Source organism: Talaromyces amestolkiae (assembly GCF_001896365.1).
Source record: "Talaromyces amestolkiae strain CIB chromosome Unknown scaffold13.1, whole genome shotgun sequence".
Classification (NCBI taxonomy): Eukaryota; Fungi; Ascomycota; class Eurotiomycetes; order Eurotiales; family Trichocomaceae; genus Talaromyces; species Talaromyces amestolkiae.
Window position 1 is genome coordinate 621,673 of NW_024468049.1, and position 12,483 is coordinate 634,155.

The 12,483-nt window shown below is 47.3% G+C and overlaps 3 protein-coding genes across 3 annotated transcripts; all 3 read right to left on the reverse strand.

Annotated features, from left to right (window-relative positions):
- Positions 1 to 118: 118 nt before the first annotated feature.
- Positions 119 to 6,330, reverse strand: BHQ10_006877 (uncharacterized protein; the record flags this gene model as incomplete). Its single annotated transcript, XM_040879511.1, has 5 exons — positions 119 to 1,170; positions 1,231 to 1,460; positions 1,525 to 1,692; positions 3,476 to 6,059; positions 6,120 to 6,330. The coding sequence occupies 5 exons, from the start codon at positions 6,328 to 6,330 to the stop codon at positions 119 to 121; spliced, it is 4,245 nt and encodes a 1,414-aa protein (XP_040735381.1).
- A 473-nt stretch (positions 6,331 to 6,803) lies between these two features.
- Positions 6,804 to 9,296, reverse strand: BHQ10_006878 (uncharacterized protein; the record flags this gene model as incomplete). Its single annotated transcript, XM_040879512.1, has 5 exons — positions 6,804 to 7,915; positions 7,965 to 8,577; positions 8,623 to 9,003; positions 9,060 to 9,149; positions 9,225 to 9,296. The coding sequence occupies 5 exons, from the start codon at positions 9,294 to 9,296 to the stop codon at positions 6,804 to 6,806; spliced, it is 2,268 nt and encodes a 755-aa protein (XP_040735382.1).
- A 647-nt stretch (positions 9,297 to 9,943) lies between these two features.
- On the reverse strand, positions 9,944 to 11,701 carry BHQ10_006879 (uncharacterized protein; the record flags this gene model as incomplete). Its single annotated transcript, XM_040879513.1, has 9 exons — positions 9,944 to 10,012; positions 10,068 to 10,323; positions 10,374 to 10,578; positions 10,638 to 10,700; positions 10,757 to 11,099; positions 11,147 to 11,191; positions 11,244 to 11,461; positions 11,512 to 11,623; positions 11,681 to 11,701. 9 exons carry the CDS (start codon positions 11,699 to 11,701, stop codon positions 9,944 to 9,946), a joined length of 1,332 nt encoding a protein of 443 aa, XP_040735383.1.
- Between the last annotated feature and the right edge of the window lie 782 nt (positions 11,702 to 12,483).

Below are 12,483 nucleotides of genomic sequence, written 5' to 3' on the forward strand. Positions count from 1 at the left end.
TTCAGTAACCCCTGGTAGCTCTTCGTGCGGAAAGTCCTCTACTAGTTAGGGTACTATGATAGATAGCTAATAATTACACCGTTTCACCATCCATCTACAATATCCTTTCAAGCGCATCTCACGCAATTACATCGGGATAACAGTTGTATCTGTCATCCGTGTCATCCCAACCCACTCCTTGGTGAACTGTGAGGATATTATTTGGATCAATCTCCCGCTTGATCGACAGCAGACGGTTGTAATTATCTGCACCCCAAAAAGTGCTTATTGGGTCCGTCTCAAAAGGATCCGCTTCGTTTTGGTATGCTCCGGAATTCGGCGTGAACGCTCGTAAAGGATCCATAGTATCGTGAGCAGCCTGCCAAATCGCATTGACAATTGCCGGCTCGGTAGTGGTACCATCGAATACGCGCAGATGGATGACATGCCACAAACCATTTCGCCAGGAAGGAGTGACTGATGCGGCCCCAGAGCTACCAGGTAAGTCTGTCGTCGGAAGATTCTGAGAGTAGAGGGTAGGTGCTGTCACGCAAATAAAGAGCGGTACAATAGAGACCAGGTTTTCGACTTCATTCGTGGTAATGATGCCATTGAGAATCGTAGAGAGCTCTGTTTGGTTTTTTAAGCCGAGAAACGACTCTCTGGGCACGATTCTTGATGATATGGCCACCCCCCCAGCGGGGACTGCGCTGAGTCCGGTTGATGTGAGACTAGCCAAAACATCGAAGTAGGTGTCGAACGTCGTCACGCTAGCGTTTGCGAGGGTGCCAAATCTACTGACAAAGGTAAGAATTGGCTGCATTGAGATGACGGCTTCGGTATGATTCAACAACGAGGTTGCCATGATAAACGAAGAAACTTGGCTGCCAACCAGACCAGGCTGAATATAACCCCCCCACCCTTGGGATGCCCATGTATCGGCATTAGCAACCAGTAGGGAGATGAACTCTGCCGCATTGGCGGCACTCAAGCTCGCAAAGGTCACCTCTGCTACTTGAGTGGTAGACTCAGGGTGAGCCAAGGTGCTCATCTCCATGATAACTGCAAAGCTACCACCGCCGCCTCCTCGAAGCGCGAAGAAAACATCTTGATTTTGACAACGATTGGCCGTGACATAAGTACCATTTGGAAGCACTGCTCTCAGTTGTTGGACATTATCAACTCCAAGACCTATAGCAAGAGGTCAGTACGCCATTTCGATTATTTTTGGGAAGAGGGCAAAGCTCTGACCTAGCTCATTTGAAAGCATACTATGACCGCCGCCGGTGATCCAACCCCCGGCAGCTCCTACGCTACTAGAACTGCCTCCAACGACACGATAATTATGACTGTGTGCGAATTCATAGATTCCTTCGAACTCTTGACCTGCTCCAAAGGTGATAACATCACCAACAGCTGCGGAACACCCGTCTGGAGTGAAAGATGTCTCCAAGACTATGTCAGGCTGGTAATTGTGCATCCTTGAAACACATTAGATTTATCATGCGTTTTTTTTGGGATCTGACAGTATTGCATAGCACCCACCATAACGCTATCGAGTCAGGCGCCGAGCTCCGGCCTTTATAGTCATGGCCGGTGTTTTTGATAACTAACCGAAGATTGTTCTCTTGAACAAATGAAAAAGTATTCTGCACGTCTTTAACACTCTGCACATTGACGTACTTTGAGGGAACGCTGCCCTGGTAGCATTCCCTGGTGACAGGGGTAATGGTGTCCGGATTCAGTAGAGAGCTCAAGGCACAGCTCTGCCCAGTGGTTTGACAAGAGCCCCAATTTACCTATATTAAGTCAATTTTTACAAATACCAATGATATAGCCTTCTTAACATGTAGAAGTTGATGGTAGAAGAGACAACTCCGTACATTGATATACCCCCCAAAGTAATCAGACACCAAAACTGTATCTGACCGTGCACTTTGAAGAACAAAACATTCCGCAACGTCCGGGTATTTCAGTACACCATCGTAGTCAGTGTAACATGGAGCCATCATGGGCTCTCCATTGTGAAGGTGCCCCGAAACGGTTGCGTTGAATGCGTTCCATGTCGATTGGTTGATGGAGGCAATTGAAGAAGCTACTTGACGCGGTTGATGGCCATAGCAATGGCCTCGTTGTGAGAGGCTGAGGGTCAGAAGAACAGTGAAAAGACTGTACATGACAGTGCACAAGAACATCTTGACATTGAGCAAGTTGAACGCTTTGTGGGATAGGCAGCTTGATAGCACCAATACATTTGTTCCTCCCTCTCATTCTAGGTAATTGCACAAGACATCTGTATATATGCTTGCGAGGACTTCCCAAAAGCTGACACTATTCTACGATTAGGAGATTTTGCCTCGGCTGACGGAAAAGAATTCTCTAGAAGTAGGTTTGAAACATGCAAAGAGCATGTGCTGAGAACCTAGCCAGTTTAACTGTTTTATTCAGAAAGGATGCTGTATAGATTCTTCCTGTCTAATACAACTGCGGCTCGTGCATAGCCTGACATGAATTCGGGATCATTAGGAAATGTTCTCGCGATGTAGAGTCGATTACTCCGCAGCTAGGCTGTTGTTAGTATACGAAATGATGATCTATAGAACCACCACGCGTGAAAGAAACGACCTATATTCTTCAGAATTCCAGGCGACTCGCCTCAATGATTTTTGATCTCTGTTCAGTGAGCAAAGATTGCCAAATCAAAGCGTGGCAATCGATATGAACAAGCTAGGAGTATCGGCATTAATTGCAGCTTACTTCCATGGGAGAGGGGTAGTGTCCTTTCTCATGGTTGTTCGAAGTCAAGTTTCAATTTCACTGACAAATGTTCTCAATTTTCATTGGATACATCGCGCAGCTTTCTAGATTGGGGAAAGATTCTTTGGTACTTGTTCATATGATGATATGGCTGCTAAAGTCAACTCGCCGTGACTCTTTGCAGTATAGAAGAAAAGATAAAACACCCGACAAAAATGATCGGGATGACCTTCTGATGTATGAAGAACCCAGGATCAGACGCATGGGCTTTTAGTTCTAGAATCTAACTAAATCTAGAATTGAGAGCGAAGGAGCCAATTATACCTATGGATTGAATAGAGTTTCAGAAGCCCATGCTCATAATCCCTGCCATAAAATCTCCATCTGGACAGGGGTCGGGTGTGTTGCACTGCAGGGCGTAAAGGCCTTCTATACAACCACTCACTAGTTCGCTTCCAATGTTACGTGCATCCTTATTGGGGTCTGGAGTAATCGATCATATGCATATGCTTGAATAGGTGGTTCTTGTTCAATCACAATAGGCCGAACGTAAAAAAGTCTCATTAATTAGATATGTACATGCATCTACCTGACAAAACAAATTACAGTTGCCATTCATCCACATTATCAGCATCAGTAATAAACGGCTTGTCTATCTGCCTGATTCCATGGTCACCACATAATATACTAGTGAACAGTTAGCAGATATACCCTATGAGCGTTGGGCGGGTTGACTTACCATGCCTCCGCAATCAAAGAATCCAATTCCACAATAATCTTCTCCCTCCTACTCGCCGATAGATTTCCCTTATTCAACTGCGCCTGCAGATCGCGTATATACCGTTTCTTCCCACCAGCGCCCTCCAGAACCTCTTTACCCAGGCAATCGCTGTGAAAAGCGTGCTGACACGGAAATACAAAGAACTGTCGACTCAGCAACGGCAGCGAACAAATCCAGCATTTTTCGCCCGGTTCGACGATAGCGTATCGACTATCTAGGTCCGTGATTTCGGCTCGGATCTGGCTCGCTGTTTGGGCGGATGTATCCATCTCTTGACGAAGTTCGTCGATGTGAATGGAATATTCTTCCAGGGCTTTGCAAATCTCATCTTTAAAATCGTCGATGACGACAAAGTCTGGGAAGAAGGGGATCATGTCCTCGATGCGAAGAAGTTCACAACGACGGAGGAATTCAATTGCGTCTTTGATGCCCGTGCCCGGTTGTCGAATTTTCTTCTCAGCGACGAGGAGCCAGAGCTTTTTGCGTAGTTTGTCGTTGCCTTCGGGTCTGTCGGCGACGATGGCTGCAAATTCTATGTCGTTGTATTTGAGGGCGAGCTCTACTGCTTGTTGATATTGGCCCATGGAACTGTAGATGTAGATACAGGATTGGACTCGTTCGTATTGTATGCACAGCCTGAGAGCAAAATCGGCATCATACGGAGGTGAGTCGGAGGCTTGCGATTCGAGATAACTGAGAAGTGCCGCTTCGTTGGGAGAGGGGCTGGAAGCATGTATAGATATTAGAGTGTTGTGCACTGCTGCCGCCGGATGAGGATGGTTCGCGATGATGAAGTTCAAGTAGCGCAGAGCTTGGTTCTGGTTCAATGCTGGTTTGACAGTATTGTTATAGCTAAGCATGGCGGGKATCAGTCGCTCAGGATCGAGATGTGTCTGGCGGATCATAATATCCACGAGTCCAACCGCAGCGTGGACCATGAGTACAGTGCTATATTTGTAAAAAACCTCGGCATCAGTTTGCTTCTGAAGCATATTCAAAGCCTCTGTCCACTTCTCTCGCTGTATCCAGTATGATAGAACGTAGTTGTAATCGTTGGTCGCGTTTGCAAAAAACAGCAGCTCTTGTTCGCGTCCATGACTGCTGATAATGTCGTAAACCGTTTTCTGATCCAAATCAGACTGAAATTTGGTCACAAATTCTTCAAATTCGGCTCGAATGTTTTCAAGCTGCGCTTTTGACTCTCCCGTGCTAGTTCCTTCTGCGAGCTCGGCCTTAGTCGCAATAGTGTCATCAAGAGAATTGAATTTGGCCATAAACACTTCTACAAGCCAGCTTGCAATCATCGTTCGCTGCATGACAGAAGATTTCTTATAGCTCGTAAGTTTGGTGAGCAGGTACTTGCGCAAAGCATCATGTTCACCCGCGTTGATGAATGTCAAGCAAACCTCTTCAAAGCTCTTACTACTCTTGCCCCATACGGCAGATGCTTCCAAATACTTTCCTTTATTAGCAAGATAGTCACCTGAAGCGGTAGCAATAGCGTCCCTTTGCGAAGCACTCTGTGCATATCGAAGAGCTTCATCGAATTTCTGTTCTTGCAAGAAATGGCGCCACACATCACGGTCTTCGTCATAGGCCACAATCTCGTAGATCTCTGTCGGTGTAAAGAGCCAGTATGTATTCTTCACGCGATCGCTGAAGAGACCTAGAGCCGTCTGTCCCGGTTCGAGTACAGGTTGATCGTGTACCACTTCACCGCTGAGGACGTTTACGGCAACCACATGTCCTTCCACCAGGGCAAGGACGTGCCATTGTGAAAGAGTTATAGCAGTCACAGGATCTTGGATCAGCTTTTTCCCACCACGCGCGGATTCCGTCGCTGGAAACACCTCGCGAGGAATCATAGAAGAGTTTTCAACGACCTTGTTTCCATCAGACGCAGCGTGATTTAACAGACCGTGTAGTACGCCCGGCGAAGAAAGCCACGCAAATCGTAAATCTGCTGGCTGTCCATCAATATGATGCTCCTCCGTCTGTCGCGGCGAGATCGCCAACGACGAAGGCGCCGCTATTGTCGCGTTCGGACTCTCATGCACGGTGGGTGTATTCCGCTGGAACAGCTCGCCATAAACACTATCCCTCGCATTACGACCGGCATGGCCCTGAAAATGCAGCAACTTCGTAGGCGTTGATATGATCACATATCGCTGATCCGGTTTCCCTGGTATCAAGTCCGCGAATATACCTGTGATTGGCATTTCGGGTATCCGATAGACGTTCGTGACATGTCTCTCTTCGCGACGATAGAATTCGGTCGATGGCTCAATGTACACTTCGTACACGTTTCCATCTGTGACGCCTACCAATATCTCTCGCGTGGATGCAGTCGGCGCGGAAGGGTTCCATGCTACGCTCGCTATCGAGCCTTTCAAGCGCGACAATAATTTGGGTTGCCGGGACTGGGTGTGTAGGTAATAGTTATCGCCGACCGTGGTGGTGATGATCAGATGTGAAGCGGTCGGGTCGAGGAACAGTCGGCGAATGACTCCGGTTTCTGAAGGTTTCTTGGGAAGATCGATATCTTCGTCACATTGTTAGCACACACGTTCATTCATTTACATACTCATCTTCAAAGCCTTACCATCGATGTCCTCCGGACTATCCAGATCGATCCGCAGTATGCGTCCCGTAGCAAGCGCCAATATCATGACATTGTTAGCCACCTGCGCAGCTACAAAGTTCGCCGCGAATTTAAGCTGGACATCTCGCACGTCGAAGATAGGGAGTGAGGGATCAGGCGCTTCGGACGCATTGCTCGGGGCAACATAACCGCCAGATTGATCTAGCACCATAGTGCGCCTGCTCAGAGCTGCATGATATTTGGGTAGTTACCTCTGAAGTAATGCCGATGCGCGCAGGATATGTTGATGTGAAGGCGTAAGGTGGTTTATTGTGCAGCCTTGAGGGAATGAAGCTATGATGTTGTGCCTGGTGAGGAGCTCCCGAATGACGGATGGCTCAAGCTGCGGGCGAGAGTGGGGCTCTTCTACTCCATATATTTGCGTCCATGCTGAACTAGTTTATTGGACATCTGAAAGTTATCTCAATGTCTTGGATTGTTGCAGTAGTCTATGTATTGGAAATGAAATGCAATCGCTATGCTAATTATACACGGGCCAATACGCAATGATTTGAAAAGAGTCGACGACATGGACATGTTGCGAACGGTCTCAAAGAAGAAGAGAAATGAGAAGAGAAGAAAGGAGGAAAGAAATTTGCAACTAGATGAAAAGGGTATCGTTGAAATCACTGTAACCACCGCTGCTTACATCACAAGGCATTCTCGGTCGGGTCTCTCCTTCTTGTTCGTTGATTGCTTGCGACGCTGTTTGCCGTTATTCTGTTTGGTGGTCATATCTCGGCCTCGCTCTGGTTCCTTGACCTCGTTCTCATCGTAAGCGATGGATGGTACTGTACCATCTTCGGCATCCGCTTGACCTTCGTGTTCATCAGCGTTCGCGGAAGGATTTTCTATGCTCTTTTCCTTGCTCATTCGTGAGGTGAATCTTGAAAAGGCAGTACTGAGACGCTTCTCTCCCGATTGATCTCCGCCTCGGCTGCGGGAACGACTTTGCGATTCCTTTCCTCGGCGAGGTATGGACAAGGACCGACGAGCGGCAAATGCATCGCGGAGGCTGGTGTTATTCTGTGCGTTGTCCTTGATATCTGTCATCGTTCTATCCGGAACAGTGGAAGACGCGTCGGTCTCGGTATTGTCTAGGGTAGGACGCAAACTTGAAAGATCGAAGCTGAGCCTAACTGAGGATGTGTCTCGACCGGTTGATTCTAGACTGACTGCCGACAAGTGAATCTCCTTCACTGGTTCATCATGCAGGTCTTCGGATCCACTGATGAAAGATGTCCGCTTATCACTAAGATATTCTTCTGTGAGGCCTTCATCAATCGGCACTATCTGGTAAAACAAAAGGTACGGCGATTCTTCTTTTAGCGCCTGTTCAATGTTGACCCGTGTGACTCGATCGGCGGCTAAGTCATCAAAACGCATCCACAGATCACTATTCTCCGCGCCTATATTCGTCTCGGCGCTATGGGAGGTCGAAGGCAAATCGAATTTAGTACCTCGTACAAGTGAGATGTAATGGCCTGAATCAACGGAGTTGCCTCTATGGCAGACAACGGATTGCAGCGACAGCTTGAAATTGCCATACAATGGTCCGTCCTCGTCTAGTCTATCGTCTTGGATGAAATGTGGCAATCCGATCTCTGTTGGGATATCAACGAACGTATTTAATCTGATAGCGTTGCCGTTGGGTAGGATGCTATAACGTTTCAAGCACATGCCCAGAATGGGCCGCTTCGAAGAAAAATGAGCTGCAACTTGGGCGTCGTTCATGGGTGTGTTGTCCGTGTACCATGCTTGAAGACTTGTTAGTCGAGAAAAAACGGCTTTTGAACTAACACTTACGAATCAAGCTGAAGAACTGCCATGCCGGCATCATGACTTCTTTGCGGTAGCTTCCTTTTCTCTTTCGACCTGGGTGGATGAGGTCATCATGAGAGTCCTTATCGGGGACAAACCGTTCTTGAACGATGCTGGAACGTCGAGTTAACATAGACGATACCGAGAACTTTTCTGGCATCGGATATTCAAGCTTTGGAGATGAAGTCCGGATAGGAGATGGAGCTGAAGAGCCCACCTCAACAGTTTCGACATGCACAGTGCCTGCTTTCGTTGTCGAGTCAAAAGATCTTACTGAGTTGATCGTCCCGCGTCTCTCGAGGTACCTTTTGACTTCAATCTTATTGTTGAAGTAGGTTTCTAAGCATTCTTCCAAAGTGATTGCAGTGCCATCTTCGTGCTCTGGTGGAATTGCGACTTCTAGCAATCTCTCATTGATGAACTTGTGGTCGTCCGCGACATCTTCTTTGCCCGTATGGTAGATGTCCATTTTGAGAGTTAGGAGAGGTAACTCTAACTTTTCTGTAACAAAGGTGAATGCCTCTGATGCATCCTGCTGACAGAGTTTGGCAGCTTCTGGCCATCCACATTCGGAGAGGGCTTCTTGCAAGTGTTCGGTCTATCCAGTTAGCCAGAGTCAAAATACTTGGTAAGGTTTACGCACAATATCGGTTGTAATAAGTCTTCCAGACCTCAGCATATTCACCCACAAGCGGAGCAGAATGACCAATTTCCTCCGTGGATCGTTGTTGTCGGTGAAAGGTCGATACAGGATGGCCTCGAAAAAGTCCAGCCGAGCGAACATTGCGAACAATAGAGCATCCAGGTAACATGTGACTCCCTGGCGATTCACCGCGCCCACCAATTTCACATCGGGGTTATAGTCCTGTAGAATACCCTCGATCGAGTCTTCGATTATCATGAGGAGATCAAATGCCTTTTCCGTATCCCCCTGCGCGTACGGGGACGTGAGTGCGCCATGGATTTGTGCGCTATTGAGGTCGAGAATTCCGATCGAGGCGAGTCGTTGCTCTAATTTCTTGACCTGCTCAAGACAGCAATTAGTCCATGTCGATCGAGTGGGATACAGTTGATACATACCTTTTGGCCTTCGCTGGTGTCACTGCTTGGAACAGCTTCACTTTTAATGACAAGGCCCCGCAGGTAGCTTCGTACACCTGGGTTATGTGACTGGTCTAGTCAGTCATCACAGAGCTGAGGCATTCACGCCACATTTACAAGCGTGCACGATCTTGGTCAACTCACCTCTTTTCCCTGTTTGACTTGCCGTCGATGCTTCTCCCCACGCTTAGTGAGGAAGCGCTGGATGCCACTCATTGTGGTAGTCTGTGACGATATGTGCTGTCCTGAGTTTCACTAGTGTTGCCTTCTCAAGTTGACGACTAAAGCAAACTGATTTAGCTCCAGGTTTCTGAGACGTGGAGCAGGACAGAGCAGCTGGCATCTAAAAGGGAGAGCATGTCTGGTCATAAGTAAAGGATGCCTCAAGTCATGGAATTGAAATTGTCTAGGCTGACAGGAATACTTTCTGACCCGATAGTCAGCAAAGAAAGTCAAAACTATGTACCATGTATGTAGCAGACTGGACCGTGGTGGGGTTGGCAGGTGGCCACCAGCAACACTGCGGAGGCGGGGCATCTCACTGGCTGACGGGCAAGCACGTGAACTCCTGTCAAAAGGCAGCTGGATTTCTTTTACTGCAGAACAGAAATTAGACACAGAATGTGACTCATGACAGTTTTGCTTTGTTTCTACTAACGTTAATATATATGTGCAGCTCATCTGCTTCATTGTCTTTGACACTGCTTGCTCATGCCTGGAGAATCAGGCAGCAGTCTGCAATCGGCTGGAAGAGATCCACACCAGCTCCAGACGAGCTCCTATTGGCCATAACCCCTTTCATGACATCTTTACTATGTACGTATTCTTTGCAGATCTTCATCTGGAGACAGATCAAGATCTAGTCACATCTTCATCTCATCAAGAGTTGTGGCCTGTAACAGCCCCCCAGATGTATGCCACCCAGCTGCCCACTATAAGCAACGATAACAGCCCAAAACATGCAATCGAAACTCTTCTGTTTCTTACCAAGTGTACAGTCGCGCTTTTTTCTTTGAGCGTATCGATAATCGCTCCGCCGTTTTTGAGGCGATACTTTCTCGTCCACTGCAACACGGCGAGTGAGTCGACGAAGAAGGAGCCAATGAGAATAGTCAAACCGACTACAACAGAGGCAGCAGCCTGGAAGAGATAGACTCTCACGGCTCGGCGGTAGGAATCATTATCTGCGTCCTGAAGGGCGCCGGTAATAATTCTGATAATGACGTTCATTCTTCGGATCGGACTAATTGTTAGTATCGAATTAAGACTGCGCCAAGAGATAGATGTACTCACGCATTGTTCATGGTAATCTTGAGGGAATAGGCGGATCCAAAGACTGATTGGTGGTATAGGACTGCCCGAATGCTGTCTATAATGGATACCGGTCCAAGGGAGACGGCGACAGCATAGATACCGAAGGAAGCTGCTGTGCCAGCTGACGTGTCTGCAAAGTTGACTAGACACATGCAGAGCAGCATTCCAATCCCGCAAACACACACTAAAGTCACTGTTAGCAAATGGTGAAAAACCGACTTGATAAGGACCAGATTTACTTACTGACTGTGGCTCGGTTGCCGAGGATATCAATAAAAACCCCTAAACAAGGAACCAGAAAGAATCCTATGCCACAGATACTGTTAGCATTGGAACCTACAGCAGGACAGGGTATGACTTACCCGTGTATTTACTAAGCGCACTATACCAACCCGCCTTGATCGAATCAACGTTGAACCTCTTCTCTGCAAGCTCAGTCGAGTTCTGACTGAACACAATGGCTGCACTTGTCTGAAATAATGAGAAAGATAAAACAGCCCAGAAGGTCCAGGGTAGTTCAAAGACTTTTTTCAACTCAAATTTTTTATTCTTCTCAGTCAAATTTTCATTCGTGGCAGTGTCGCGTCGACCTATGTACCGTTTTTCGCAGTAGCGGCTGAAGATCCAAAATAGGGCGGTGGACGCGTTTGTGAATAGATTCATGAAGACGGCAACCCAGAAGGTCCAGTAGAAGTGACCAGTTTTCTAAAGAGTCAGCTTCTTTCCACTTGGAGTTTGATTGAGAAACCTACCTTTGCAATAATATTGGCTGTCGACTGTCCCGCAAAACCACCCAACTACTGCAATCAGCGTCATTCCGTCGAACAGTTACACCAACAAGGAACTTACTTTTCCAATAGCAAGCTCGAAGCCCACCGTCGACGCAAACCCTTCATTCGGCGGAAACCATGACGAAAACATCTTATACTGGGCGATTTGAGTCGCGATGTCGCCAAAGGCAAGAATAACGCGACTGCCAATCATGAATTTGTAGGATTCGACTGTTGCGGCTGCTGCAACTAGGACTGAGCCGAGGGTGTAGATTATGTTGCCATATACGATCATATCTGGTTTACAAGTTAGCGGCCATGCGAAGTAAATGGGGCGGCAGACGTACTGGCTCCACCGAATCGATCGGTAATCAAACCGCTAAAAGGTAAGAGCACCGTTGCCATGAAATCCTCACTAGCCTCAAGGAGGGAGAATTGTGTATTTGAGATACCCAATTCCTTCAGAAATAGTCAACATCTTGACCCTTTTAAGAGAAATTTCGTCAAGGAAGCTACCTTTTTAAGTGTACTCTTCATCGCACTGGTCACACTCGAATACCAATGAGACCCAAAACTGATACATGATATCAACAGAATAGCAGTCAGCTTTGCTATTAGCGGCGGTGGCTGCTTTGTGGAGTGCTTTTCTGTTTGATGTATGTTGCTCTCTGCTGAATCGGGTCGGGCTTGGTCCTCGGAGAGAACGGGAGTTTTGAGTATGAGATCCATTGTGCTAAGTCAACCGGTAAAAAACGACACCGAATTAGTACCACAGTGGAAATTCCTGAAAAGGTACGATTGAACAATTGCATGTCTTAAACGGCGTGACGTCGACTACAAATACCTCTCCCTCTCCGAAGAGCGGATAACCACTGAAGTCACCGTTTCCTATTACAGTCTTAGATACTATTTTCATTCGGATCAGATAAGACCAACCGACCCACAAAAGCGGATCAGATAAAAAATTCCTTTTATCTTGGCACGTGGAAGTCCCCAGCTTAACCAATTAATTGCGAGTGCGCACCATGTGGTACAACAAAGTTACGGACATTCAGCTTGATCAGATCAAGTGCAAAATGCCCACTTGACCGGGATACCGAATCGATCCAGCAGTGTTTGGAGAGCATTCTCCGTACTCGGAACGCCAAGGAAGGCCTCTCTGGTTCTTACGAAGGGCCAAGACGTTAGATGGGGTTGGCAGTGGGCTGGCAATTTCTTACGTAGTTGGGATATGTTTTTCGTGTTTTGTGTCAGCTGGTCGCAAGGTAGGTATGAATGTGGTACGTCTGTGGTATGATGAGGATCCGTCCATGTTCGGC